Here is a 27,271-nt window from a genome sequence, read left to right as displayed (position 1 = left end):
CAATAAAAAAACAAGAGATGAATACTGACAATTCAGAATAAAATACTACAAGCTTTATTGAAAGCTACCCCAGCCAGCAGCAATGAAATGGTTATTTGAGTGCCCAGCACTAATAAAACCACTAAAAACTAATTTAAAATAATCTTAACTTAATGGCACAGTTGACTCCCAATAACTTAAATCTTCAAGGGTGTCCCTAGCTGCTTTTGTACAACCAAGGTAAATGATTGTGAAAATAACCAAAGGGACACACACAACCATCATTAAATAGATTACAAGAGACTTGGGATTTAGTGTACAGGTTTTTAAGGAGTCAAAAGTAAAGAAGATTCTTACCAAAGGAATCTTACTTAAACCATCCATTATTTACAATTCAAATTACAAACTAAGGCTTAAGGTTTATTACCAAGGTGTTATGTGAATTAAAGACAGTATGTCCCAGTCCAGAAATTGCAATATTTTATTGCTATAAGGGTTAAAGTGCACCCAAACCCCCAATTTTTTTTTTTTTTTTCACTTAACGAAATAAGCTTATTTTGTGGAGTATTTCTATGCAAAAATTTTTTAATTTGCCCAAATCTTTAATTTTCTGTGCCCAGTCAAAATACGGAAAATCGGCCGCCATCTTGCCCCACGGCCGAGTTTAAAGAGGAATGGCTCTAGCGGGTAATGTGACGTCAAAATTAATCGAGGACATGAAAGTCTGGATTTCACACATTTTCACTTGTTTGGGAAGGTTGTCGTCGATATTGTCTGAAATATGCCAACTAGGTGTGTTGTATGAGGAATGTATGAAGCGCGATACCCTCTTGCAAATTTCACACGCTGCTACATCCTCCTACAACACACTTAGTCAGCATATTTTCGGAAAATATTGACTACAATCTTTCCAAACAAGTGAAAATGTGTGAAATGCAGACTTTCATGTTCTTGATTTGACATCACATTACCCGCTAGAGCCATTTTTCATTAAACTCAGTCGTGGGGCAAGATGGCGGCCGATTTTCCGTACTTTGACTGGGCACAGAAAATTGAAGATTTGAGCAAATAAAAAAAGTTTTGCACAGAAATACTCCAAAAAATACACCTATTTCGTTGAGGGAAAAAATATGTTTGGGTTTAGGTGCACTTTAATAAAATTTTACATGTTCAAACAGTTTTAGATTCTGTCTTAAAATGTTGTACAAATAGTGCTATTCAAGTCAATAGAGGAGGTAAAAATACCATGGTTTCTGGAGTATAACTCTCCTTTAAGACCCTGAAGAAGACATAATTATCACATGCAAGAATTTAGAAATAATGTAAACCTTAAGACAGTAATAAGCTGCAATCAAGGTGCACACACAAGTCAGTTAATTTTGTCAGCTACAACTATGAAATAATTGTACTGACAACACGATGAAGAGATATATGTACACAACTGCACAAAATCTAATCGTGCATTATAAATATGTAAACATACAAATTACATACTGTCTGAAATAGAAAACCTCTACTGTAGAAAAATACTCATTATTATCTTCAAAATGCCTCATGTCTAGTAACCAAACTGACAATAAACAAATTTGCACACGCATGATTCTTTGTGTATGAATTACAGAGTAACACAAAGAGCACTTATTTTCCACTCTTAGGCTGGGTTTTTCCCAGTAATGACTTAAAAGTACAGTTATGACATGAAGGCCACTGCAATTCAACCTTGATGCCTGAAAACATTTTTGTTAAATGCAAAATGCACCTTTATTTGAAGACCAAATAAGTCACTTCAATCTAAAGATTTTTTAACATGCTTTAGAAATATTACCAACATGTTCATGTGGAAATTGAGTTTCAAATTTCTTGACTTCCTTTCCCTAGGTAACAGTGTTCAACCTTGTATAACTGTCAAACCTGCACTGAAGTATCTCTGAAATTAGATCATTAGTAAGTAACCTGCATCACACCAAAAAGCTAATGTTGAACAATTTCCTGCAAAAACTTTCAAGCTTTACCATCAATAATCTTTGTTCATCACTTTTGCCTTTAGTTAGCTTTTCATAGATTTAAATAGCATAATCTATCAAAATGAAATATCTGCTATCATATATAGCAGTAAAATTGCTGTGATCTGGAGTCACAGTACATGGAGCTACTGTAACATTGAATGACGTCTTTACAGTCAGTCAGCTAAAAATTGTTGGTTACTATCCAGTGGGCTGTTTTTTCCTGTACATGCTTGTATAGAAAACATTCACTAAAAAAAATCCCCAAACTAGGGCTGCACTCAAAGGCACGATCAAAGGTACAAGAAAGCCATAGGGACCAATCAATAGTCCCTTGATCTGCAAAATGCAAGGTAAAAGGGGGGGAAGAGAGAGTTTACTTTATCAATAACATGTAGTTATACCATCTGGACTGCATTCTGCTTAGTCCATGCATAAGTCACGACCTTTAGCTAAATCTATTCCCAGCCAACCTTATCACTTAGTTAATATTATTAATAATTGTATGTGCTTAATTAAAACTTTATGCACTGCTGGCCTAGCACACACCCAGTCAACTACTATACAAATTCTGGTACTTTCAATGTTACAATATGTAGAATCATCATACAGCCTTCACTCTGATTGATAAGAAATAAAATTAATATTTACAATGGTTCCTGAACTGCTTTGTTACATGTCCACTTAACGTATCCCAAAGTAAGGCAAACCTCCAATAGAGCTACTTTTTCATAAATAATAACTAACACTACCCAATCTCAAAATAATTAGCCGACAAAATTCTCAAGGAGAAAAATACCATTAAAGAAAGCCACATACAATATTATAGACTGACACTGACTAAGAAATGTTTCAGGAAACTGTGATGACAAGAGAATAAATAATGTAATAATCTACTTCCATTAGAACTGTGCATTGCTTGACGGTCGAAGAGAAGTGTGCTGTGTCTCCCCTGAAGATGTGTCATCATCTAAATCACCAGCAGGCTTATCACCCTCCATCAGTTTTTCCATTAAGAACCTCTTGTCCCTACCCTCCTACAAATCAAACACAATATTTTGAACATATAATATTTTTTCTGATGACTTCACAGTCTGGACTGTAGGTAAACATTTCCATAAAATCCTCCCATTTTTTCTTTTGAAACATTAAACTTTGCTTCTGTCTCTTTGGATGTTCAGACAGTCAAGTAGTCAAGAGCCTCACAACATCCTTAGTTCTAGCAGTACAGTGTACGTGTCTTTTTCTATCACTAATTTCATCTGGTGGTTCAATTTATTTTTCCACCAACCATTTTAAGATTTTGAGTTGCTAAATAGTAACTTAAGTTTGAAAAAAAAAAAACAAAAAAAACTGGGCTTGGACCCTTGGTTGATTGATTAAACATTAAATAAACTGAATTACCAACTAGCAGATTGCCTGACTGCCTGACTGCCTGACTGCCTGACTCAGCCTGACTGTCTGATTGACTGACTGACTGACTGACCGCTTGACTAACTCAAACTGATTGACTTACTAGCTGATTGACCAACTGATTGAATTACTGGCTGATTGCAGACCAACTGATTGAATTACTGGCTGATTGCAGACCAACTGATTGAATTACTGGCTGATTGACCAACTGATTGAATTACTGGCTGATTGACCAACTGATTGACTTACTGGCTGATTGACCAACTGATTGAATTACTGACCAATCATCACCATAGCTGATACAAAGACCAACTCTCTGCCTACCCTGTCATGACTGCCTGACAAATTTATTATGGATGGATAAAGTAACCTTTACAGAAGGTATTATTAAAATCTCAATTGAACAAAAAATCATCAACCTACCAGAACTAACTGATCTTTCAGCATTTCAATCATGTGTAAATGAGACTTTGACATAGATCTGAAGTAGTACAGAATCAAGCTACAAAATGAAAACACGTGTAGGTAAGATACAATCACATAAACTAGATGTTTTTGTTTAAGACAGTTCAAAACTCAAAAATGGTGGAGTTATGATCATAACACTGGTGCTGCCTTGTCATAAATAACCAACCACTCACATCTTCATAATTTTAATACTCAATGGCCTACTCACCAGATTACCATCAGAACTGGGAAAATAAATGCTGCTGTACCAATGTATCTTATAATTTCTTGGATTGCTTGTGGCCAAGAGTCAATCTCTGTACTCAAAACATCAAAAATTCGCTTGTCTGGATTACAGTCTGAATTGCTGGAAAAGAGAAAAACCCATTCAATTTTACATAAAATAATTGGATTTCTTAAATGATTTTGACATAGACATACATACATCTATATTTATACAGGATAGCCCCTTCAGTGTAGTAAACACTGGTATCAACGGGGGTCCTGTTACCCACCCAACCCACCCCAGGGGAGGACATCCATCACACAGTAATCTCGTGCGTGGGAAATTAACGTCTCCTGCCCCTAACCCTGCAGGAGACGGGACCTCCATTTATTCGTCCCTATCCGAGAAGACTAGAATATCTAACCATTTCTTGATGTTAAAGAAAGGAAGCATATTCTTCTCAGTTAATTTTAAGACCCTGAGTGTTGGTCCGGCCGGTATTGAACTCTCGACCTCCCGCACAGCAGTCCGGCGCTCTCCCAATTGAGCTAACCAGGCGGCGGTTGCCTGTGCTCTTGGAACATTACAGACAGTCAATTTTAAGGGGTGACATAAATTAAGTTGAAACTCCCTAAATAATTTGAAGCTTCAATTTTAACATCTTAATTTAATAGTTTTGTTTGTCAATAATAAAAATATTAAATACCTAAATGGTCCTTGACATGAAGGCCTCACCCTGGACAATAACAAAAGAAAAGATTTTTGGCATTAGTTCACAAAATGTTACTTTTGTGTTACTTTACAGTTACTGTCAGTGAAGTTAGCCCTTAACTCCCATGAGAGACCAAGACAGAATTTCTCCTTACAATATCAAGCAAACATTCAAGTGATGTGAACAAATATAAAGATAGTTGATCCAACACCAAATTCTCCAAACTAGCATCGTGAGAGTTACAGTAAAAACCCGCATACAAGAACACCCATTTCCAGGGTTCAAGCTGATTGGGTTCTTAATATATATTGGGTATTTTAGGTGAAATCAGCCTGAAAGTGTTCTCAAGTGTTCTTAATTTTTTACTTCTAAAAAAATGTAAGGGATTTACTAACTATGATGAAATTCATAACTTATAATAATTGTAATTATAAGACTTTTAATTTCAAATACAGTTGTTGTACATTTGCTAGACACAGCAAGTGAAATTACTAGCATTTATACAGAGATCTTAATGCAATACCACAGTAAAGCTACAGACACTGTTTGTTCTATTAAACTGAATAGAGAAGAGTTTTTATATAATTTATATTTAAGAACAATTTTCAATTTTCAGGCTGAATGTGTTCTTATAAAATATTTTATGCTCCTTTTTTTTACCAAATTTCAGCCTGGGTGTTCTTAATCCATATGTTCTTATATGCGGGTTTTTACTGTATAGGGTAGACAACAGACAGAATTGATAATGAAATCTTGAGAGTAAAGGAGTTAAGGAAGGATACTAGATTAAAATGACCTAAACAGGAAAGTTTAGAGGCAACAGCACTTAAATCATTATTATCATACATTCTCTTAAGTCATACCTACAGACAATAGATTTTATATATTCTAGAAGTGACATCATAGCTGTAGACAATAGTTTTATGCACTCAGGTATTTGCATAATGAAACAATTGTTAAATTTGGTTATCACATGATCATAGTGATAATTATCAAGGCCTCAGTTTGTGTTATCCGCCTCAGCCTTCCGCTTCTGCAGATAACGCAAGACTTTGGCCTCGATAATTATTGCTATCATGCTCAACCTCATCCAATAATTGTTAATCATCATATGATAGCAAAATCCACCTGTGGTTAAGTTGAAAAAGGAACTGCTTACACTTATGTCAAAGGCCTAAAAAACTTGAACTGGTAGCTTAATTGGGATTACACAGAAAGAAAAGCACTAAATTCACTGACAACAGCTCACCTTGTTATTCCCCAACCAACAGCAATAAGACACATGAGGAAGGAGATCAGCAGTAAAACTGTAAACAGATAATTTGAGCGTGTTCCTTGATAAACCTTGTCTGATGGCTTGTTATTGAACATCAGGGCCACCTATAAAGAGGGGGAGTTAAAAATGATGAGTGTATTTTGATTATAATTTCTGCCAACGCACCTCACTGAGAGACCAAAAGCAACTCATTCATAAACGATTCATTTTATCTTCATGAATCTAGGTGAATAGACAATTGACAGACCTTTTCGATGTAAAACACCAGGAAAAGTTTAACAACACCCATTGCTGGCAAAAGGGGGCTAAAGAAGGTCCCAATCCTGCAAGCATTAAGATATCAAATTAATTCACAAAAATTGACACTTTAAACAATTAAGTTTACTGGAGAACATTCATTAGAAATAATTTGCAAACCAATCAGAGCACAAAGCATTACCAACATCGATAAAAGAATGATACCAACAGATTATAAACAAGTTCAGTAACAGATCAAAGATGACATCAAAATGTGGTAAATGAGGCACAGCTGAGAGTGTATACACTCAGATGTTCCCATGCATAGTATTTTGACCTTTTCTGTGACTCATGACAGCATGGAATACCGTATTTATTCGCCTACAAGCCGATCTCGGCTATAAGCCGAGACCCTAAACTTCTTCATGTCAGCAGCTGTTGCATTGAAATAAAAAATAAACACAAAACATTCGGCTATAAGCCGAGACCTAATAATTGCAAAGTACTCCACGCGTGTCGTTAACTGAGATGAATTAACATAAACCGAAAACAAAAGGAGCTTCCCTCTCGGGAAACATGCAAAGAAAAAGTAGGTTATTTTACTCAGTTGTTATTGGTCGTTTAATTGAAAGTAACAACAAATCACAGATAAGTTGAATTTAATGTGTAAATAAATAGAACCATGCGTGACATAACAAAACATTCACCTGAGTTCAGAATCCTGTCTCAAGCAATCGCTCTCTTTCAAAGTTATCGTAATCGATCATCATGCCGAAAGTTCGTCGTTCTTCATACAACTTAGCGTTCAAACTAAAAGTCGTTGCTGAAGCAAAGGCCGTCGAGAACAACTCCGAGATCGCTAGAGATTACGGAATCAGTGAATCGATGGTGCGTCGCTGGCTAAAAGATCAAGCGAACCTGTTTAATGGTGAGCTTAAAATGTCAGCAAAGCGAAAGACGATGGGCTGCTTTTCGCCAAAGTATCCTGAATTGGATCAAACACTACTGGACTGGTTTTCAGAGCAGAGGAGTCAAGGTAAGTCTTTCGCTTCTTTAAAACAATGAAAAGCTTCGATCAGGTGATATCTGTCAGATCGTGTTGCAATGTTTACACAAACCGTGGGAATGACCGCTTCTGATTGGCCAGTTTTTCATGTTGTCAAAACAAGTCAAATTGATCTCTTTTATCTTTTAACGGAATTGGTGTAAGCGGATTAATTCTACGGCTAAAAGCGAAGGAGTTAAGCAGTGACCCAGACTTCAAAGCCTCACTGGGTTGGTACCAGAGATGGAAAAAGCGCCATTCCATCAGCCTTCGCACTAAGATCACTAATTTCGTGATCTCGGAAATTTGTGTTTGTTAATAATCGCTCGGTTAATAGTCGAATAAACATTGAATTTCGAAGCTTGTTAAGCACCCGTAAATATTTTTTGGCGAAAATACTCGGCTATAAGCCGAACCCCCTACCTTGGCAAGAATTTACCTGTTCTCAGTTTAATTTGTTGGAAAAATCGCTCGGCTTATAGGCGAATAAATACGGTATATGGTTTTTGTAGGATAAAAAAGCAAAATGTTGTTAACAGTGACATCATTTATGCATCTGTACTCCAATATATCATCTAAATCTGAGCCTAATAAAACACATATACAATTAAACTTATCATAATTAATATAACACCTGATGAAAAACCAAGCAACTTACCAAATCAAGCATTCACCATAAACAAGCTGTAGAACCTGTTTTGGGATGTCAAATTCAGGCAAGCCAAATCTCTTGAAAAAGGATGTATACTTGTACAACAGTCTGCCAAATAAATAACAAAATCAATAATCAAATAAAGCAATACACACTGCAGCTCAACATTAACAACATACTTCACATTTCAGTATCCTATGAGTTGTGAAGTTGTATGAAGCATTTGTAAAAATGAGATTTGCCATGCCTCCCAATAATATAACCATGCAATCAATCAATCAATCAATCAATCAATCAATCAAGCTTTACTGACTGTATCACATCATTAAAAATTAAAAATGCTCTTCCAGTGGGCCATTTACATAACAAAAATTTTCAGAGAAACTACATTAATGCTAAAATATTTCTATGAAAATCTATCCTATAATTAATTACACAAGAATCAATCAACCTTGAAGGTACAATAAATAACTAAAGTAAATTCAATCTCAACTCCCTCAAGGCAATCCATGGTCCCAACAATTCGCACTAAAACGTATAGGCAAAGAGCATTCTCCTACGCTGCACCGTATTTGTGGAATCAATTACCTGAATGCATAAAAAACGCTGAATCTGTTGACTCCTTTAAACGCTTAATGAAAACTTATCTTTTCAAAAATAAAGCCACCATATTTTTTGATATCGTACATTGTCAAATATAATGTATAACACATAATACTTCATTGGTTTAGATAGAGTATCGATAATTGCATGTATAGGATTTTTATTGAAATTTTGTTTATTGTAATTGTAAAGCGCATAGAGTTCAATTTTAATGCGCTATATATTAAGAACTTATCATTAAATTAAATTAAATTGAGAAGACGGGGAGGCTTGAAAGAATTGAGATTTATTTCGTCTTTCAACCTACAATTACAAACTGAGGGTTCAAAAGGTCATGTTTCTGTTTGGGATAGGATGGGTTACATCCACTCATGTTTGTTTCTCCTTTCACTTGGCCATCATGATTAATATTGTCTGATGGCAGTATAAAGAGAAATCCAAAACTAGTTATCTGTAGCTTAGAGTTCACAGGCTCTGGCAGGCTCTTCACTAAACAGCTACTGAAATTGACTGATGATTTGGTTTTTAAACTTACAGTAACTTTTAACAATTCAATAATTAATTAAACTGAAATATGGACTCTACTTGCCTCCAAACCGTTGTACCCACAAGAGATACAGCAATGTGCAGGAAAAAATCAATCCATATCAACATGTACATCTGTGAGGCAATCTGGTTTTCCCAGTTCTATTCAACAAATAAGGTATTAAAAATTACAATCATATCCTCAGTTGTATAACCATGAACAGCAGTAAAAGGCAAAAGGTGGAGTTGGCACTTGAGCCAAATGACCCATCTATCTAGAGTTCATCCAAGTTTCTAAGAATACTGCTATTTTCCCTGAATAGGATGCTACTCCACCCCCCCGCCCCCTCTCCTCCTCATATTTCATCACTGTCCCCTGACAATACATTGGGACCAATTTATAAATTTGTATTCCTTGGTGGCAGGGCACTCTAGGAACCAAGTGTACTGCCCAGGAACACAACACAAAACTCTGGCCTATGGTCTCAACCCTAGACCTTTCCACTCAAAACCCAGTTTACTCTAACCATTAGGTCAACAAGTATGAAGTCACGCATTTGTGACTTCGCATTTAGACTATTGCAACTCCCTTTTATTTGGCGTACCCAAGTACCAGACAGAGCGTCTTCAGAAGGTGCTTAACGCCGCTGCTCGACTAATTTTTAGGATTCCCAAGTTTCACCACATCTCGTCCGCCTTATATAATCTTCACTGGCTTCCTGTGGCTTATCGCGTCCAGTTTAAGTTGTTACTTTTAATTTATAAAGCTTTAAATAACCAAGGCCCACTATACATAAAAGAATATCTGCAGCCACACAGCGTCCAGGGTCATCAGCTACGTTCCTGCGATCAGGGTCTCCTTAAGGTCCCAAGAACTAACTTTAAGACCTTTGGTGATCGTGCCTTTGCCCGTTCTGGACCTTTTTTGTGGAATGAACTGCCGCTTGAAATTCGAAACAGTCCAAGTGTAACGATTTTTAAGTCAAAGCTTAAGACACATCTATTCAAGCTGGCTTACAGTTTGTTTTGATATTTTGTCGTTTATCATTTTAATATTTGTAGTTAATAATGTTGTAAAGCGCTTTAGAATATTTTATAATTTTAGCGCTTTAGAAATGTAAATTATTATTATTATTATGCTAGAGATCTTAGACAGTGGATTACAGAAATACTTGTTTTCACACAACAGTACTATTTTGTAAATGGAATGCTGACCTGCTGGCAACACTTCTTTTGGTCTTCATCACATCTGGTTTCCACATCCACATAGAGTGTGATCATCAGTACAGCTATAGATGCTAACCTTAACAACACAGTCCTGCAAAAGATTATTAGATAATATTTGTTACAATTGTGCTGATATCTTTTTCCAGCTATATTTAAGATTGGGGATTTACTTTCATCCAAACCAGTTGTTAGAGCCAACGACCAGTAAAAAAGAACCTGTCAAATGACATACATAAATTTGTGAAGAACTGCTGTTTGTAACTTAAAGGTTACATCTGTCTTTAAAACTCCTCATTAATTTTTTCCTATCGCCTCTTTTGTATTTTTTCTTCTCATTTTGTTTGTATGTCTTTTTTTTAATGGTTTACTTCTATTTGACCAACATATTGGGCAATACTTTGGAAGTCCAAAAAACAGAAAAAGGAAAAATAAACAAAACAAAACAAAATACAACAAAAATGCTGACAAAAGCACCTTCTGTGAGATTCCTTCTACTTAGCGACTTTTGCAGGCTTACTTCTTCTTACTGCTCATTCTCAAAAAATGCTTTTCAATTATTAATTACAGCAAGAATGAACTCCTTGAATTTTTAAACCACATCTTACCTAAACAAGTTGATATTCACTTCAAAACGAGGACTCCAATCTTCAACATTTGACAAAGCATTGAAAAGCAATGGTAAAATAAAGTTCAAAAAGGTGATTGTCAGCGATGGCGAAAAGTTCAACACTGTCACCAAAAATTCATTGATTTCTGCAGCTGCATTTTGATGGCTCTGAATAAAATAACAAATGAATAAATTAACTTTGAAGCAAAGTCTATATTCAGTGAATACCCATGAAAATCTCAAAACTGCCCCCTTAACACAGGTTGCACAATAAAAATTACTGTTTACCCTTCCCTTATCTCTCAAAAAGACAGCCTGTTTGGGAGTAAAACAAGTCCAACTATTGGTCAAGGTCTTAGGTTCAAGTTCCTCCTGCTTGGATCACCATAGAGATTTGTTTCTGACTATTCCCTTCATCATCTCCTCGACCACTCTTGCATACAAACTTTCAGTAGCTTAATGTGGTATGCCTCTACTCATTAAAAGCTTTTTATTGATGCAGTTATAGTAGGTTTGTGGTTATTTTTATTAATCTGTGGGCTACAAAGAAAACTGTTGGATGAGGCCCCTTGAACACATAGCCTGAACAGTATGGGGGGGGGGGGGAGGGATTTGGCACAAGGGCTATATATTAGCTTCAGACATATTTCACTGTGAGCAAATTTTTTTCCAAGTTAGTAACAGGTACATGTAACTATAAAATACCTTAAGAACCCATAGGATAACAAGTAAATACATTTCACTAGAATTGAGTCTGGGAAATCATTTATTTCCAAAATTAAACTGACTATTGTGAAGAGTATACTTACAGAGTTTGTAGAAACATTCACTATTTTAATGATGGCATATACAGCTCCACCCAGTAACGATGTCACCAGTAAATTGGTGAAAAATCTCAAAGTATACAGGCGACATTTATCACCAGTTGTTCGATTTTGAACTTTCACAAGTCTTTCCTCTTCAGCTAATTCTGCCTGTAAAGAATGGAGGCAAAATACAGAGAATAAATTAACAGCAAATAAACACAACTCACAAGCAAATAGGTCCACAGTAAGATCCAGGTTCTTATATCACCTCTAAAGCAGAGAGGTAACAAATTGAGGAAAAAGAGGACAAAGACTCTGATAACACGAAGAAGACAGATGATTTGGCAGTTATGCTAAGTGGGCGTTTGGAAAATTGCCAAAAGAACTGAGCTCCAGGCAGTACAACACAGGATAAATAAGAAAAGGGTCTAACAGTCATCTTGTCATCTTGAAAAGTTAGAAATAGTATGCTTGTAAGTCTCTTTATAAGAACAAAATAATCAGTTTTCCTTTTGGATTTCCACAAAGTCATATGGTACATTCGATTTCACATCTGTGGCAAAATTCATCTTTGAAGTTTTCCAGTTTGATAGCAAAGATCAGGACTCTTAACTTCTAAAAGCCTGATAACAAGCACATACATGTACCTTGACAATTTGTACTATGCTCTGACTCTTGATCTTAGCAGTGTTTTCATCACTAATGCAGTAATCCCATGCGGCAAACACTTTGTTGCAGAAGGAGGAGGTAGTTCCACCACCTTCAATGTAGCTTTGCTGGAAACTTTTTGCTAAACTAAAGAAACAAAACATGTGTGATGAATGATCATGCATATTATCGTGCATTATCAAATACCCCTATCACCTCAGGGATAGAATAATTATAACTGTGTATATAGGTTGATGATCTTTGCATTAAATTCAGTTCTTTGGTTTCTGCTTAATTCAATGTAGTCTTCCATTGTCATAGCACTCATTACAACATGCACATCATGTATACATTATCTTACACTGGGCATCCTATTTTACATCAGCTGAAGGCATTACCTCTTGTGCTTCTAGGAATAGCTAATTGAAAGCACAATCCCACAAACACCAAGGTAATGAAAATAAAATAAATATCAAGTAGGGTAATTAGCTTGATTCAACACTTCATTCTCAGAGTTACATTTACTTATAATCTAATGAGTGTATTGCATGCAGATTGGAGAAGTGATATTTGGAGGTTAAAAATTGAAGGGATAAGACTACATGCATATGTTATAATTGGCTACTCTAGGAATCACTAACATCTGAAGTATCTCTATGCTTACTAAAATTTTCTGCAGGAATTATACAATGGAGTGAATTAAATTCATTACACGACTCAGGCAGTCAGAGGGCCAATAACTAAAATCAACCAATCAAAATGCTCTATTGCCAGTAAATATTCTCTCAGTATTGGACCGGGCACTGTCCCGAATGGTCCCGAATGATACCGCACTTGTGTCCCTTTGAACTTCAGTCGTATAATAAATCTCTTATTAACCAAGCTTGCTCGGGACCATACTGGAAGAATATCTGCCCTCAGTCTTTTTTGTATGGTGCTTGGTCCATACTGTCAAGACCTCTGCCCAATATTCTCTCAGTACAGCCCTCGCGCTTGGTTAATATGATATATATATATTTTATGTAAACTTGCTATTTCTATCCACTCTACTCCTGCTCTCTACTGGCTTGTGGCTAACAGAGACCATAGAATGCTTCAATAATCAACAATTAGATTGCATTTTAGAATTTTAGCTAAAATTGCACTGCTTACTTCCGAACCATAAGAAGAAGGCTACCAAAAAAATAGGCACCTCCAACCAGAAGGTAAGCCAGAGGGAGGTCATACTTGACATCATCCTCTGATAACAACTCAGCAGCCGGGTATCCAGCATAAAACATGAGGGTTGTGTTTATCCAGCCCTACGGAAAACAATAACATGTTCAATCAAACAACCTTTGACCCTAAACTCCCACAAGTGACCAAGTCAGAATTTCTCCTTCTAATATATATCAAACAGATGAGAAATGAGAAAAAAAAAACTAGAAATTAGGGGATTACTGGTCAATTCAATACTAAATTTTCTGAACCAACAATTAGAATTGTATTGCAGCCAATAGAAAAATTACTTAAGAGATCTTAGGAGTAAAAGTGTTTCGTAAATTTAGTTTACAATCAGTAGTGGTCAGCACCAAGTCAGGTTGAAGTTCAAGTCCTAGGCAGCTGGTAACTGACTGTTGTGCATCTCTTTAGCTTTCCAAGTATTACATTAACAATGATCTGTGATCTAAACTTAATGAATTGCTTGTGAGTTATCTGAGAAAAGCTGGCACCCCATCCAAGAGAAGTACCTGAACTCTAAATCTTTTCAAAACATGCTTACAAGTAAGGTAACTTTCAATGCAGAAAAGGTACTGGCAGCAGAAATTGGCTTAAAGACTCAAGGTGTTTCCAAAAAAAAATGAGAAATGCCTTAAAAACCAACATGCATGAAAAGCTGCATCAAAATGAAACAAGTCCCCTATAATAACTCTAATTTGAAATTTTGACTCATTTTCCAAATTTAAGCAGGCATTTTTACACAGTAGCTCTCATTCCAGATTTGCATGCACAGTTTAGTTGGACAGCAGTTTCCTTGAATAGCATATGTGAAAGTGAGGCTCTTAGGTGAAGCACCTCTGAAGATTACTAGAAGAAGTATATGTAAAAGTTAAGACATAGTGAAAGTTTAGGTAAAACATCATAGTTAGACACTGTAAAGCCTTTGGTTGTACAAGCTGAAGTTTCCGCTATCAAACAAAGATCATCTCCAGAAGTGGCTGGTAAAAATCCAAAGAGAAAACACTTCTTTAATCCAAAAATCATTTTTATGTGGCAAACATTTTGAGCCTGAATGCTTTGTGAAGTCTCAAGGAGGACAGTGAATGCAACTAAAACCAGAAGCTATCAGGCAGGCATTCACAAGGAAAGTGGGTTTTATCAGTAATCAATTTTTCGCACATGACCATGTCTAAATAAGGAAAATGCTTTATTGTTTACATTCTTACAATCTTCAATTTTTTTGTCATCTTGAGCTTTTCTTTCTATGAAATAGCAGACAAAATTTTGCCTGCTACAAACAGGGAGGTCACCTCCCCCATTTACCAGTGAGGATCATTCTGGACAATCAGGAAGATCAGTGCTTGTAACAGCTGCAGTGGTAGCAGTTGTTTTGTTCACTCTGTTCATTTGTTTACATGCCAAGCTAAGTGCTGCCACTTTTCGCCAAAATCGTCTTCTCATTTGTTTGCAATGTTGCTGATAACCCTGTTTAAAAGAAATGGTACATAGACATGAAGATTTTGAAATAGTTTTTTATCAGGGTACAAATACCAAAATTTAAAAAAACATCATGAACTCACCTTTGAGCTAGTAAGGGTTTCAACGCTGTTGATCAAGCACTTCCAACTTTGGCAGTTCCTTTCTGATATGAAAGCCATTCCTTCAGCCTTTCTTTGGTAAAGTCACTTAAAAATTACTGCTTAATATTTTCACTTTCTCTTCGGCTAATAAAAATGCTGATTTTGGAAATAATTTAACATTTCTGATGCCCACGCTTTTAACTGACTTTGCAAGTCTTGTAATCTCAGGGAAGCTTGATCCAATAGCCTTGCTCTCACGAACACTAATATAGGGAACCTCTGTCCAACTAAACCACACGCGCAGAAATGGAATAAGAGCTACTTTAATTTGTGAATACCACCACCTTATGTCAAGAATGCCTGACAATTCTTACCTGTCCTGTCACAAAGTCCAGAACTTTGTTTGCCACACCATTTGAAACACTCTGTGCCTCAAGTGCAGTAATGTCACATGAACTTGTATTCACTTGTGTAGCACTATTCTTAATGATTACTGCTGGCAGTGAAATTAGACCAAACTCCAGTAAAAAGATGATCAAGTTCAAAAACAGTAACCACTTCAAGAAAAGAAAAAAGGACAAAACTCCATTTCCAAAACGACCTGAGAAAGAAAAAGTGTAACAAACACTGTATTAAGGTTAAACACTTGGTTGCAATCAGTCAGCTTACTAGAAATGATAGCCATGCAAGCAGTAAGAGTTTGTCTAGAGAAAGAAGTTCGTCCCCTTAAACCCCATCTCCTCTGTAATTTTCCCTTGCACACACCAGTAATTAATATCCTAAAAGATGTATATCAGTTTGGCTAAAGAGGCTATTCTATTCTTCACATCCAAGCCAGTTTACTGGTAGTAACATTAAATACAAAATAATCCAAAAACTGCTTGTCGTAACAACATCAGTCACTGTGAAACAAAAATGAGATGAGAATTTCAAACTCAATCATGTAATCATCACAGATACAGTCTTGATATAAACCCCAAATTTTTGTCAATAATGCTGTATATGAAAATAAATGGCAGCTTTGAGAAGGAATTATCTCAGGAGTTTAAGAGATGAGAAAATGAAAAAACATCATTCGCTTTCTATGAGACCTTTTCACCATATTAACAATGTTTAAGACGATAAATTGCAAGTTGTGCAAATGCTGTAAAAAGGATATACTCTTACTGTTAGTAATAAAAAGAACTTATTCAAAAAATATTGCATATCTTTCGAATAAGGTGATTAATATCATAGGTGACAAATTACTCCTTAATTTTGACACGAAATTTCAGCGTTAATTTTTAATTTCACATGTGAAAGTACAAAATTGCCATCATGGTAACATCTCTTGTACCTCGATCAGAGCCAAGATGGCGCCGAGATTTAAGACGGTGACCCTTCAAGAAGTTACGAAATTAAAAGAAACCGCCGAAAATTGTTAACTGGCACGAAGAATTCGAAAGGTATTTTTTGTGAAGAAATTCAGAAAATTACAAACTTTAACTATAATGTATGCTTTAAACGAAAACTATATTCTCCATGTTCTTGGTTTTCGATAGAATAAACCAGTAAAAAGAATTACGGTTGTGAACGTAATTTGTCACCCACGATATTAAAAGGTAATCAAATGGTTTTCTCGTGAAATTAGGAAATAATTTCACTTGTGTTTTGTCAAAATTCTGATAATTTCCATCGCCTAAAGGCTCAGGAAATTATCAGAATTTTGACAAAATGTGCATGAAATTATTTCCTAATCTCACTCGTCGCCAGTTGATTACACCTACTTATTTTGCTCTCACCCTCCACTTCCTTTAAATGGCCTTTCCATAATTCAATATCTTGACTCCATTCAGAGACTGAAGATGTTGTTGACTGCCAGTACTTTAGACAATAACAATGGTTGGTTTACAAATTTCATCAACTTAATACAATCATAGTAAGGTGTTACTGTTATGATCAGGAATTAAACTAGCTTTTTTTAAAATTTCTTTATTCACCAAAGCATTCACAGAGCTGTGTCACGCCAGAAAATATTCCAAAAAGCTTGTCACAAGATAGAATTCTGGATGGAATATTAAAATATAGTGATGGGCAAGGGGGACAAGAGCAAAAATAAAATTTTTCTTAATCAAATTTTCTTAAAAAAAAAAAAAAATGTAATCATGCATTAGTTATAAAAATTAAAGGCTATGCATAGACAGAAAAGAATATCCCTAGATGTGTAAAAAATTCTTGTATCTCCGAAAAGTCCCCCCCAACCCTTTTTTGAATGTAATTTGGTTATATCAACTAAGTTGAAATTGTAAATTGGCCACTGTCAAGGGTTAAAAAGCTGACATTTCGAGCGTTAACACTTTGTTGGAGCAAAGCTTTTTAACTCTTTACAGGGGCCCATTTACAATTTCAACTTAGTTGATATAACCAAATTACCTTGTTACCCCCACGGATATAGCACCACAGTTTCTTTACAAACTGACCCCCTTTATTCATACCCTTTTTGAATGGTCCAATTCCACTGAGTAGATCAGACGTATTAACAATATCTTTTTTTCATTTTTAACTAACCATTGCAACTCGCAACTTGAATGCTTTCCATCTTGAGATCCGTTTTTGAGCCTTCATATTTCGCATTGATCTCCTGATGACACAAGAAACAAACATATTTGTAACAATTATCTGTATCATCTTCACATGTAACAATTGTGAAATAGCAAACAGGACACCTAAAATTGGTCTGAACTGGCAAGTCAGATTTACTATTTAAAAAGAGATTTAGGATGTCAAGGTGTAGTTAGGAAATAAGGCTGCCAGCTGAAATTTCAAGTGAGGTGGCTCAAAGCTGGAAAACAATAATGAGGGTCCCCTATACTTTTTACATGAAGGGTGATTTGGTAAAATACTGCGTGTGTCAACCAACATAGCACAATTATCACACCATTTGAAAGAACTAGACGTTGAAGCTAGATGAAGCTAGAAGGTATATAGTGTTGCAGAATATTTATCTCACATTAATAGAACATACTGCTACACACATTGTTATAATGTTAACTAAGCAGTTTGACCATATTACTCATATCATGTTTAAACTTCACTGGCTACTGTCGAACTATCCCATACATTTTAAAATATTGCTTTTAGTGTACAAGTGCCTCAATGGCTTGGCACCAACTTATCTATCTGAACTTTTACATTACCATAGTAGTCCACATTTACTTTGTTCTAGTTCTCAGAATCTTTTAGCTGTGCCTAGATCCAAGTTAAAGATGTAGGGTGATAGACGTTTTTCTATAGTTGTTCCTGGGATATGGAATCAATTCCCTCTTGAACTCAGGAGTGTTACCTCTGTTTTTCAGTTCAAGACACAATTGAAGACATACTTATTTAAATTGGCTTACTATGTCTAGTTTTAGTGGTTTAGTTTAGTTAATTTCATTATAATTATCAATTATTCCACGAGCGTGCGTTGGATATGAGATGACAGATAGCCAACTCGGCGCTATGCACCTCATTGGCTATAATCATCTCATATCCAACAAGCGCGAGTGGAATAATTGTTTTATTAAAAAAAATGCCCCCAAGATATTAGAAAAATCTTCTCGACTTTATTTTGTAAGAAGAAACCGGATGTTACAATGTACAGATATTAGATTATGGTATAATGGCTCATATACCATAATGGCTAAGCCAATAAAAAGTCTTGAATTGCATTATCCAATGATCCAGATTTTAATAATAGCTATTATATTTTGTATTTTATAGTTTAACTATTGTTGTACAGCACTTTGATCAATTAGTGGACACTGCTCTATGAGTGTCTTTCTTATCACTTATTCTTTTATTATTAAATGCAAAACAGAAAAACAGACTGCCCCATCCCATATCTATATGTTCCAGAAGAGGAAGATGATTCAAGAACACCAACTCACACACTCATTTTGACAACATGTGTGGCTTCCCCTCTTTATGGAGGCAGTAGCCATAAAAACCCAAACAAATCATTCTTTCTAATTTTTCATTTCAAAACAAGCACCTGTCACTTGATAATCCGATAACCATGAATATTATATACTGGTCGAACAAAAACCTCGGTAGCATGTAAAAAACTGGACTAAAATATGAACGGTGTACTAGTTAATTCTTAACTTACACTGACAATCATCCGTTGGGTAATCCATTAAAAAAGTATTTTAGCATATATGACCATGTTGAAACCGGCCTAAACATGGATTACCCTGAAACAAGGCAAGCCTGTTTTTCATACAATCTCATAAAGCGATATTCAAGCGTTTACATTTGGCAAGTTGACACATTCTTCAAATACTGCAGGTTGTGGCTGGCTAACAGGAATTCTTCACGCAAATATAAACATAAGTTATATTTACCTGTCAAAAGTTAAGCGCTTTGCCTACTGAAATTACATTTTACAGGCTCACATTTAAAATGAACCGATAAGTGAAGCCCCTAATAAGAGCTTCAGTAGGAAACGGTATGTTCATTGCGTCAACGCCGCACAAAAGAACATTGATATGCAGAACTGTTGTTCATGGTCAAGTTAATCCTCCCATGAATTAATTCATTGTCAATTGCAAGAAGAGCGTCGAGAGTCGACTTGAACACGCAACCTCTACTCCCTTCAACGAACATATTAAAATTTCGATTAACCTAAAGATAGTAATGCTAGGTACTTAAGGTAACAAGGCACTCGATTTATTTCCTGTCAACGAAGATCAGTAACTGTTAAAACGTAAACCTCTCTTTTTTTTGATCCGAAAAGGCAAAACAAAACGTTACGTATATCATTCGTTTACTTCTGAGCTCACCGCAGCGACGCCGAGCGAGAAATTTTAAATTATGCATGTTCATTAATATCCCTTACTGTCAGACGAAAGCCATCAAATCTTACCCGCAATATTCAACAAAAAACTTCCCTGTGGACCGAAATCTACTATAAATCGCTTACTTGTAGCGTCGTTTCGCAGACATCGGTTGAGCAAGTTCTTTCGGGCTTGCCATGTCGTCTTCCCCATCGATATAATCCTCGATGTTTATAACCTCAACATCTTGAGTTGGTCTCATGGATCTTCTACTAATAGAGCCCCGTCTTCTAGTGCTTGCGTTATGCAAGGATCTCTGAGCGCTGCGGCTGGGAAGCTGCCGAAAACTTCTATTTATCGACCTCTGTGTCTCGGCACCATCTTCACTGCCTTCGTATGGATCTTCAAAAAATTGTACAGACTTCAATGGAGAAAACACAAATTAAGCTTAAGAGGGAGCATCACATGAAGGTTTTCGTGTGATAGTGAGCGATGAGAGATTTTAAAACAAGGCAAAAGCGCGATAATTTAAAACAACTTCAATATTATTTACTCACAGTCGGATCCTCGAGATCCCATGTTTTGCATCTCTTGCGAGTTAGACATCGCGCCGAGAGCAGGGGACACACGACCAGTCATCTCCAGGAATAACGAATCTAAATTGATAGTAGAGGTCACTGTATCTCCAAGAATAACGTATTCTTGCAAAGACAAGCCTCTTCGACATGAATTTGCGCCCTCATTGTAGCATAGTACTTCCTGAAACGTGAGAAACTTTGGCGAAGAAGTGGTTTGTGCTTGTGCTAACTAAAACATCGTAGCTGATTGGTTCTCCAAAAATGTACTTAAAGTGAGGGATGTTGATTGGCTGATAAAATTGTGCGCAATCCACAGCCTTCGACTTCGATGGTCACCGTGGTCACGGATCAAACAAACCCCTAGATCATTTGCTCACCAAAGTCGACGAAATTTGATCAGCGAGTCACTGAAAATTTCAAATATCAAAGCCAAAAGAATTGCTGAAAACTTCACGAGGAAGAGAAACGAAAATTTCCAGATTGCAAATCTTTTTTTACGTCCTAATAAGATATGGGGCAACCGAACTATCACCCATGATCAGCTACGTCATATTTTTGTTTAGAACTGACGCGGAAGATTTGTGCATGGTCAAGACGCAAATATTTACCACAGTATTACACAAGGAAAAATAACACACTCTGTGGAGGTCTTGATCAATTCATGGATCCAATATCGGACGATTTGTGTGACATTTCCCGTTTTCGGGGAAAAACCGAACAATTCAAAACAAATATTTCAAGTCTTGAACTCAAACTCAGATGTAATCACTGTCAGGCCTAGATCAAACGTTGAATCAAGACTCGACAACAAAAAGAAAAAAAAAAAAAAAAACAAGTCAAATAATTTTTCTCTGATTATTTTAACAGCTCAGAATGAAAATATAATTTTGCCGATGTGCGCGGGTTGCTGTTCGTTTAACGTAAGCCATTAGATTTTAAACATTTCAATTCAGAACCAGTTGAAAAATTTAAAAAAAGATAAAAAGAAGCAGACCTAAAATTAAAGAAACTCAAACATGTCCGGGAAAGACAATACGGTAGTTTGAGCATGGTATAAACAGCACTCGTGGGGCCACAAATATTAAGTAAAGACAGATGGCTAGTTAAATTTATGCGAACTTACATCAGTAACTTTCAAAACAAGACTGTTAAAACTCAAGTTGTCAGGTAAATTTCACTGACCTTCGCGCTTCACTCATCCATGAAATTTGGTGTTGCGAAAGCGTACGTCACATTGTTTAGAACAAAGATTGATCCTTTTTCTTACTTCTTCTGTGTTATAATCAGCACGAAACTTTGAAATCGATTTTGCTATCACCATGACAACCCTCAGTTTTGAACGGAAATTTCTCTTCTTTGTAAAACGTGCGTTTAATTAATTTCGTGGGGAAAATTGCCTATTTGTATTCAAGAAGTTATAAACTGCATGAAGAGTATTTCACTTATGGCTGGAATTCGTGGAAATATATCTGAGATTACTCCGTTCAGCAATCTCGGAACCGGACAAAATTAATATTCCGACCCACCACCCTTTGTAGACCAATACAAAAATAATCTCTCCATTCTAACAAATAAAGTTCTTTATTTCATCTAAAATGCAGCCCACGATATTTGTCGAACTGATCATGCGTGTAAAAATTGGAGAGACCGTGAGACGTTACGTCGTTTGCTCGTATATAATTTAAGAGATTCAACAGAAATGATTGCCTGTAGAAACTGCATGAAAAACATTTGCGTGTGAGAATTAAAAGTTTCAGTATATTTCAAGAATGCTAAAACTTATGTTGACCGACGTTTTGATAGCATCATTCAACATCATCTCATGGCCGTAGCCAGACTTCAGAACAAGACGAGGCAAGTTTTGGGTCTGGCATGCCCCATAAAAAGTTTTTAAATCTAAAGGCTCAAAATGCTCTTTCAAGCGTTTTCCGTGGCATTTTTCTTCAGAAAAGACAATCTTGGGCAAGTGTAGAAGTTCACCTTTCATTGCTGAGCGATACTGGTGCCAAAAAAGGCCAAAATCAAATGACGAGGCAGTTGCCTTGTCTTGCCTCATGCTGGCTACGGCCTGAGGTATATATCGCTGACTTTTCAGAACTAGAATTGTCGAAATGAAAAGACCCTAGCAATTACGTGCCTGTAAAAGAAACATAACTTTGTTTAATTGTTTTCGTTATTTTTTATTTAAACCACAAAAAATAGTCACTTTGCATGTTTGGATAATGATGGATGACACGTTTTGACCTGCATTAGTTTTCATTTTATGTTTCGATTAAAATTAGTTTTTTTACAAATCAGTCAATCATAGTTTTATCACTCCTACAAGCATATTAGTCGCTACTCTACTGATGTCGAAAGATCGAACTATGCATTTTATACATTGAAAAAGATAAATAAATAAAATAAAACAAATAGGAGCAACTGTAAAAAAGACCAATCTTATCAAAGCTAAACATCTATATTTAAATATTTTCTCTGCAACCACGAAACAGGTCTGTAGGGTGTATATGTAGTTGTTTTTTTTTTTCTGACTACCACACATCATATAGATACATGTATATATGCTCACTAGTTTATTCTAGTTTGAGCACTCTGGCATGGCGATACCACATGTTGGGTCGTTTGGGGCGACCCTCTCGGTTCTCCTCCATCCTAGCAGTGCTGATGCTCGGATGGGGGAGAACCAATATGAATCTCCAAACGATCCCACACTTGTGGTATTGTCTAAGCCATGCCAGAGTGCTCAAACTAGAAGAGCCTAGTGAGCTATGCGCAATGCTAGCGGCGATGACTCATCCCACAGTGCTCAATTTGGACATGAAAGCAGAGCTTTGTATGCCAAAGAGCTATATCTAACTGCAAAAGGCACGATGCAAAATCTCCCTTACTGTGGATCGAATCTTTGTGTTGCGTTTTCAATTCGGAATTTGTTGTGATGCAAAAATTCTTTCTGAATATTTTTGATGGGTATTAAAACAAATTGGAGAAGAAAGGTTACTCGCTTGATTGCTGAGTTTTCTTTTCTCCTTCGGATCTTTTCACCTCGATCAACAAGTTAAATTTTCGTGGTACTTCTTACGTTTGTTGATCTTATTTGAAGGTTAGGTTAGGAAGAGTTTGCTCACGTCTCAAACTAACCGCGTGTGTGGTTGGAGGCGAGCCAGGAGATTCACTCAACAACATGGAATCGAGGCTGGCATGTAACCTTCCTGAGAGAAACAACGTGTAACGACAGTCACAAAACTGCTGATTTTACGAGTACCTATCACAAAACTTAAAAAAGAGAGTTTTTAGATATAATTAACAATTATTCGCCGAAGGCGAGGTGAATATCGTCGAATAATCCCCCACACGAAGTCGAGGGGATTACTCGACATTATAACCCACCCATTAATTTTGGCGCGATTTTATTGGTTACTTTACATCACGTGGTGCAAAATCACAGGACAGTTATCACGCAATAACCCTCGTCCGCGTCGATATTTGTCCTCCAATTTTTTCCGTGAAAAAAAAACAATCAACACAAGAGTTTCAACTTTTCCGTTCTCCTATTTAATTTTTTCTTTTGCTTGCTTAAGTCAAGCACGTGCATTCGCCATCAGATCACCACTGGCTTTTTTACTGTGTTTACGCGCAGTTTAATTGTGATGTGAAAATTAATGGGAGGGTTACGAAATAAATAAACCCCGTTCTGGCTTGCTGATATGTCGGCTGATAATTAATGTCCTTGGCTGAGAGATTGTCCTCAAAATTTCATATTTGCCTTCGAAGCTTCGCTTCTCGCCCAAATATTCATTACTCTCAGCTGCAGAGATTATCAGCCGACATGCCAGCCGCCCGAAGGGGTTTATTCACTAAATATTCACCGAACCTGAGGCGAAGAATTGTTTTAGTATAATATCAGAGCTGAACAACGGAGAAAATTCTAAAATCATAACATTAGTAACATTAATTAACATTTTATTTTAACATTTTATATAAACCGCATGGAGCGGTTTATATAGCGCCATATTAGGAACCGCTCGACCAATCAGACTGCTGAAAACTCTTTGCTCAGCTCTGAAACTACCCTAAAACAATTATTGGCCTCAGACAGTACCGTTTCGGCCTTCTGGGCCTCATCAGTTGGGAGAACCGATATGGTTACCCCGAACGATCCCACATTTGTGGTATTGTCTAAGCCATGCCAGAGTGCTCAAACTAGGAAAGCCTAGTGAGCTATGCGCAATGCTAGAGGCAATGACTCACCCCACAATGCTCAATTTGGACATGAAAGCAGAGCTTTGTATGCCAAAGAGCTATATCTGACTGCAGATAGTACTGTTTCGGCCTTCTGGGCCTCATCAGTGCAGTGCTGATGCTAGGGTGGGGGAGAACCGATATGTATAGAAAGAAAAGAAAATCAAAACAGATCAAGTCAAACCTGACTTTCATGTATTCAACCCAGTTTTCTGGCTCAATTGTGAGCCACTGTACCATCATCCAAGAAGTTAGCATATTGTGCTCATATTAAGAGAAAAACAATGAAAAAGGAGGGAGCTCCCTTTTTTGCATCAGCCATTAATTCTCTAATTCTAAGGTTATTAGCCACTGAATTTTCCTCAGAAACGGGTCTTCACTGATTGAGAAAATCGTCAACTAGGGGATGTGCTCTCCATATTATGCCTTATTCTCAAGAACAGAAACAGATGAAATGTGTGATCCTCACGTAGGAGAGCTGGCTTTCAGATTTCGGGGATGAACGGGTTAAAAAAAGCTGTCAGGTGGCACCAGTGAATCTCTATGCTTCTCACTAACCACCAAAGGATGTACAGCTTTAGTAGTTTTTCGTTCAGCCTCTTCGTATCGGTAAAGTTTTTCCTCGAGCTTTCTCTTCTCTCTACCCTCCTGAAACGTAAAACAGATTATAACATCTGTGAAGAGTTTGTATAATAGTAAGAGCCGCCACAAATTTGAGGGCCAAAATAGTGCACTTAAAAATTAATTCAACTGAACGAGATCTGCAGGATAATAGCTCTTATGAGGGTCGCAATGAGGTTGACTGACAACCGTCAAATGGCCAAAATATCAACAGTCAACCGTTAAAAAACGCAATATTTTTACCGTCAACCATTAAATAAGCAAGCCAATGTTAACCGTCAAATGTCTCAGATATCCGGCCTTAATTAAGAACTACACGATTGCCTTAATTGGGGTCAAGTTCTGTTGTTTATAAAGAACAGTTTTGATATATCACAAAGGTGAATTTAAGTACGTTCTTTAACTTCTAGTCGCGAGTGAACCTGGTTAACGACAGAACTGACCTCCGGTGTGGAAACACTTCCGGTTTCCTGAAAACGTTGGTCATTTATTACAAAAGGTGTTTTAAAAAAGTTAACAGTTCTATACAAACGCGTCACTATGAAAAACTACAGCCAAATTCGCTCGCTTAGTTCGTTTTATAAACGACATTCCAAAATAGTAACCGTCAACTGACCCAAAATTAACCCGTCAACCTTCAAAAGGGCTTTTTTTTAACCGTCAACCGTCAACGTGACCCCCTACCCCCCATTGAGACCCTCCGTTATCGTATAAACTGCGGTGTTATGTAAGCTTAGGATTTCCAGCCCTGAGAAAAGCCGTGCAAGTTAAAGACACCAATCAGCTGTTCGTATTCAACTCGATATCTCACTCGTGAGCCATTGGGTCGAACACTCGGAGAGAAATTCCATATCTTCGCGCGCCTAGTTATCGACCCCGACTTAAGTCTCTTGTGTGAGTTAAATCGGCTGGACGCTTGGTCCTTCTGAGAGGAACTTCGAGGAGGGAGTGCAGGCTCGATAAATGGTTATCGAGCCCCGGCATTACCAAAACTCATGCAACACAATGTCTTGGGCACGAATTGAAACTGGACTTTTTAATCCCGTGCGCTGGCTAAATAAGATCTTCGAAAAATTCAGAATTCGAAAAAAGAGGCGGAAAGCGTGTTACATTGGACTCAGCAACATTTTTAGTGACATACCAATGCTAACTGGTCCTTGAGGGTTTCAATAGTTTGTAAAAGAGAAAGTGCCATGGATCTAAAGTAGTACAACAGCAAACTGTGAAAGAGAAAAATACAAGTGTATAAATATAAAGGCTGATAGTTTCGAAAGAAACTGTTTGGGGCTGCGTCGGTGGAGGTAACGAAATAATTCGGATGTATCAACAAAGTTGAAATGGTAAATTGGCCACCGTAACGATTACAAAAGCTGACGTTTTGAGCGTTAGCCCTTCGTCGGAGCGAATAGAGGAATTGTGGGTTGCGCGTGCTTTTAAAGGTGGAAAATGGAGCTACGTTATTGGTGGGAACATGGCAACGAGAAAAACGAGAATAAATTAGTGGAATGAAAAGCGTTAGTTGATCCCTGTGGGATTTAGACTGCCGGTTTGAAAGATGAGCTTTTGTTCAAGAGTTTTACGGCTTTCCGTGCTACCTAAGTGTAAGGAAAGACCGCAGATTGCAGTATGTTGCTTAGAATGATTAGGTAAATTAAAATGCCTAGCGACTGGTTTCGATGTGTCCTTGTCATTCCTTTCCACGTCTTGAAGGTGTTCTCGGAATCGGTCACCTAGTCTTCTGCCTGTTTCGCCGATGTATATCTTTTTGCAATAAGTGCAAGTTATGCAATAGATTACATTGGCGGAGGTGTACGTGAAGTGATCGGTGATCTTAATGGATCGTTTAGGTCC

The 27,271-nt window shown here is 36.8% G+C and overlaps 1 protein-coding gene and 2 long non-coding RNA genes across 3 annotated transcripts in view; 1 reads left to right on the top strand and 2 right to left on the bottom strand.

The window, feature by feature from the left end:
• Positions 1–31: 31 nt before the first annotated feature.
• On the bottom strand, positions 32–21,337 carry LOC111333554 (transmembrane channel-like protein 7). The gene is made up of 18 exons (XM_022939152.2): positions 20,540–21,337; positions 20,129–20,384; positions 17,734–17,806; positions 16,968–17,049; positions 15,561–15,787; positions 13,559–13,707; positions 12,406–12,553; positions 11,762–11,926; positions 10,951–11,120; positions 10,334–10,436; positions 9,183–9,280; positions 7,997–8,098; positions 6,304–6,379; positions 6,030–6,160; positions 4,775–4,804; positions 4,072–4,209; positions 3,819–3,897; positions 32–3,019 (listed from the first exon to the last, which is right to left on the bottom strand). Exons 1-18 carry the CDS (start codon positions 20,619–20,621, stop codon positions 2,885–2,887), a joined length of 2,244 nt encoding a protein of 747 aa, XP_022794887.1. The 5' UTR covers positions 20,622–21,337; the 3' UTR covers positions 32–2,884.
• Positions 6,695–27,271, top strand: part of LOC148721636 (uncharacterized) — a 31,032-nt gene continuing 10,455 nt past the window's right edge. The window contains exon 1 of the long non-coding RNA XR_015992217.1: positions 6,695–7,329. This is a non-coding gene — a long non-coding RNA (uncharacterized LOC148721636). The remainder of the gene's footprint in view (positions 7,330–27,271) is intronic.
• Positions 14,793–15,554, bottom strand: LOC148721638 (uncharacterized). The gene is made up of 2 exons (XR_015992218.1): positions 15,187–15,554; positions 14,793–15,091 (listed from the first exon to the last, which is right to left on the bottom strand). It is a non-coding gene; the product is annotated as an uncharacterized LOC148721638 (long non-coding RNA).

The sequence above is a fragment of the Stylophora pistillata genome, chromosome 10, assembly GCF_964205215.1.
Source record: "Stylophora pistillata chromosome 10, jaStyPist1.2, whole genome shotgun sequence".
NCBI classification, from domain to species: Eukaryota; Metazoa; Cnidaria; class Anthozoa; order Scleractinia; family Pocilloporidae; genus Stylophora; species Stylophora pistillata.
This window is presented reverse-complemented; position numbering and strand designations above follow the sequence as displayed.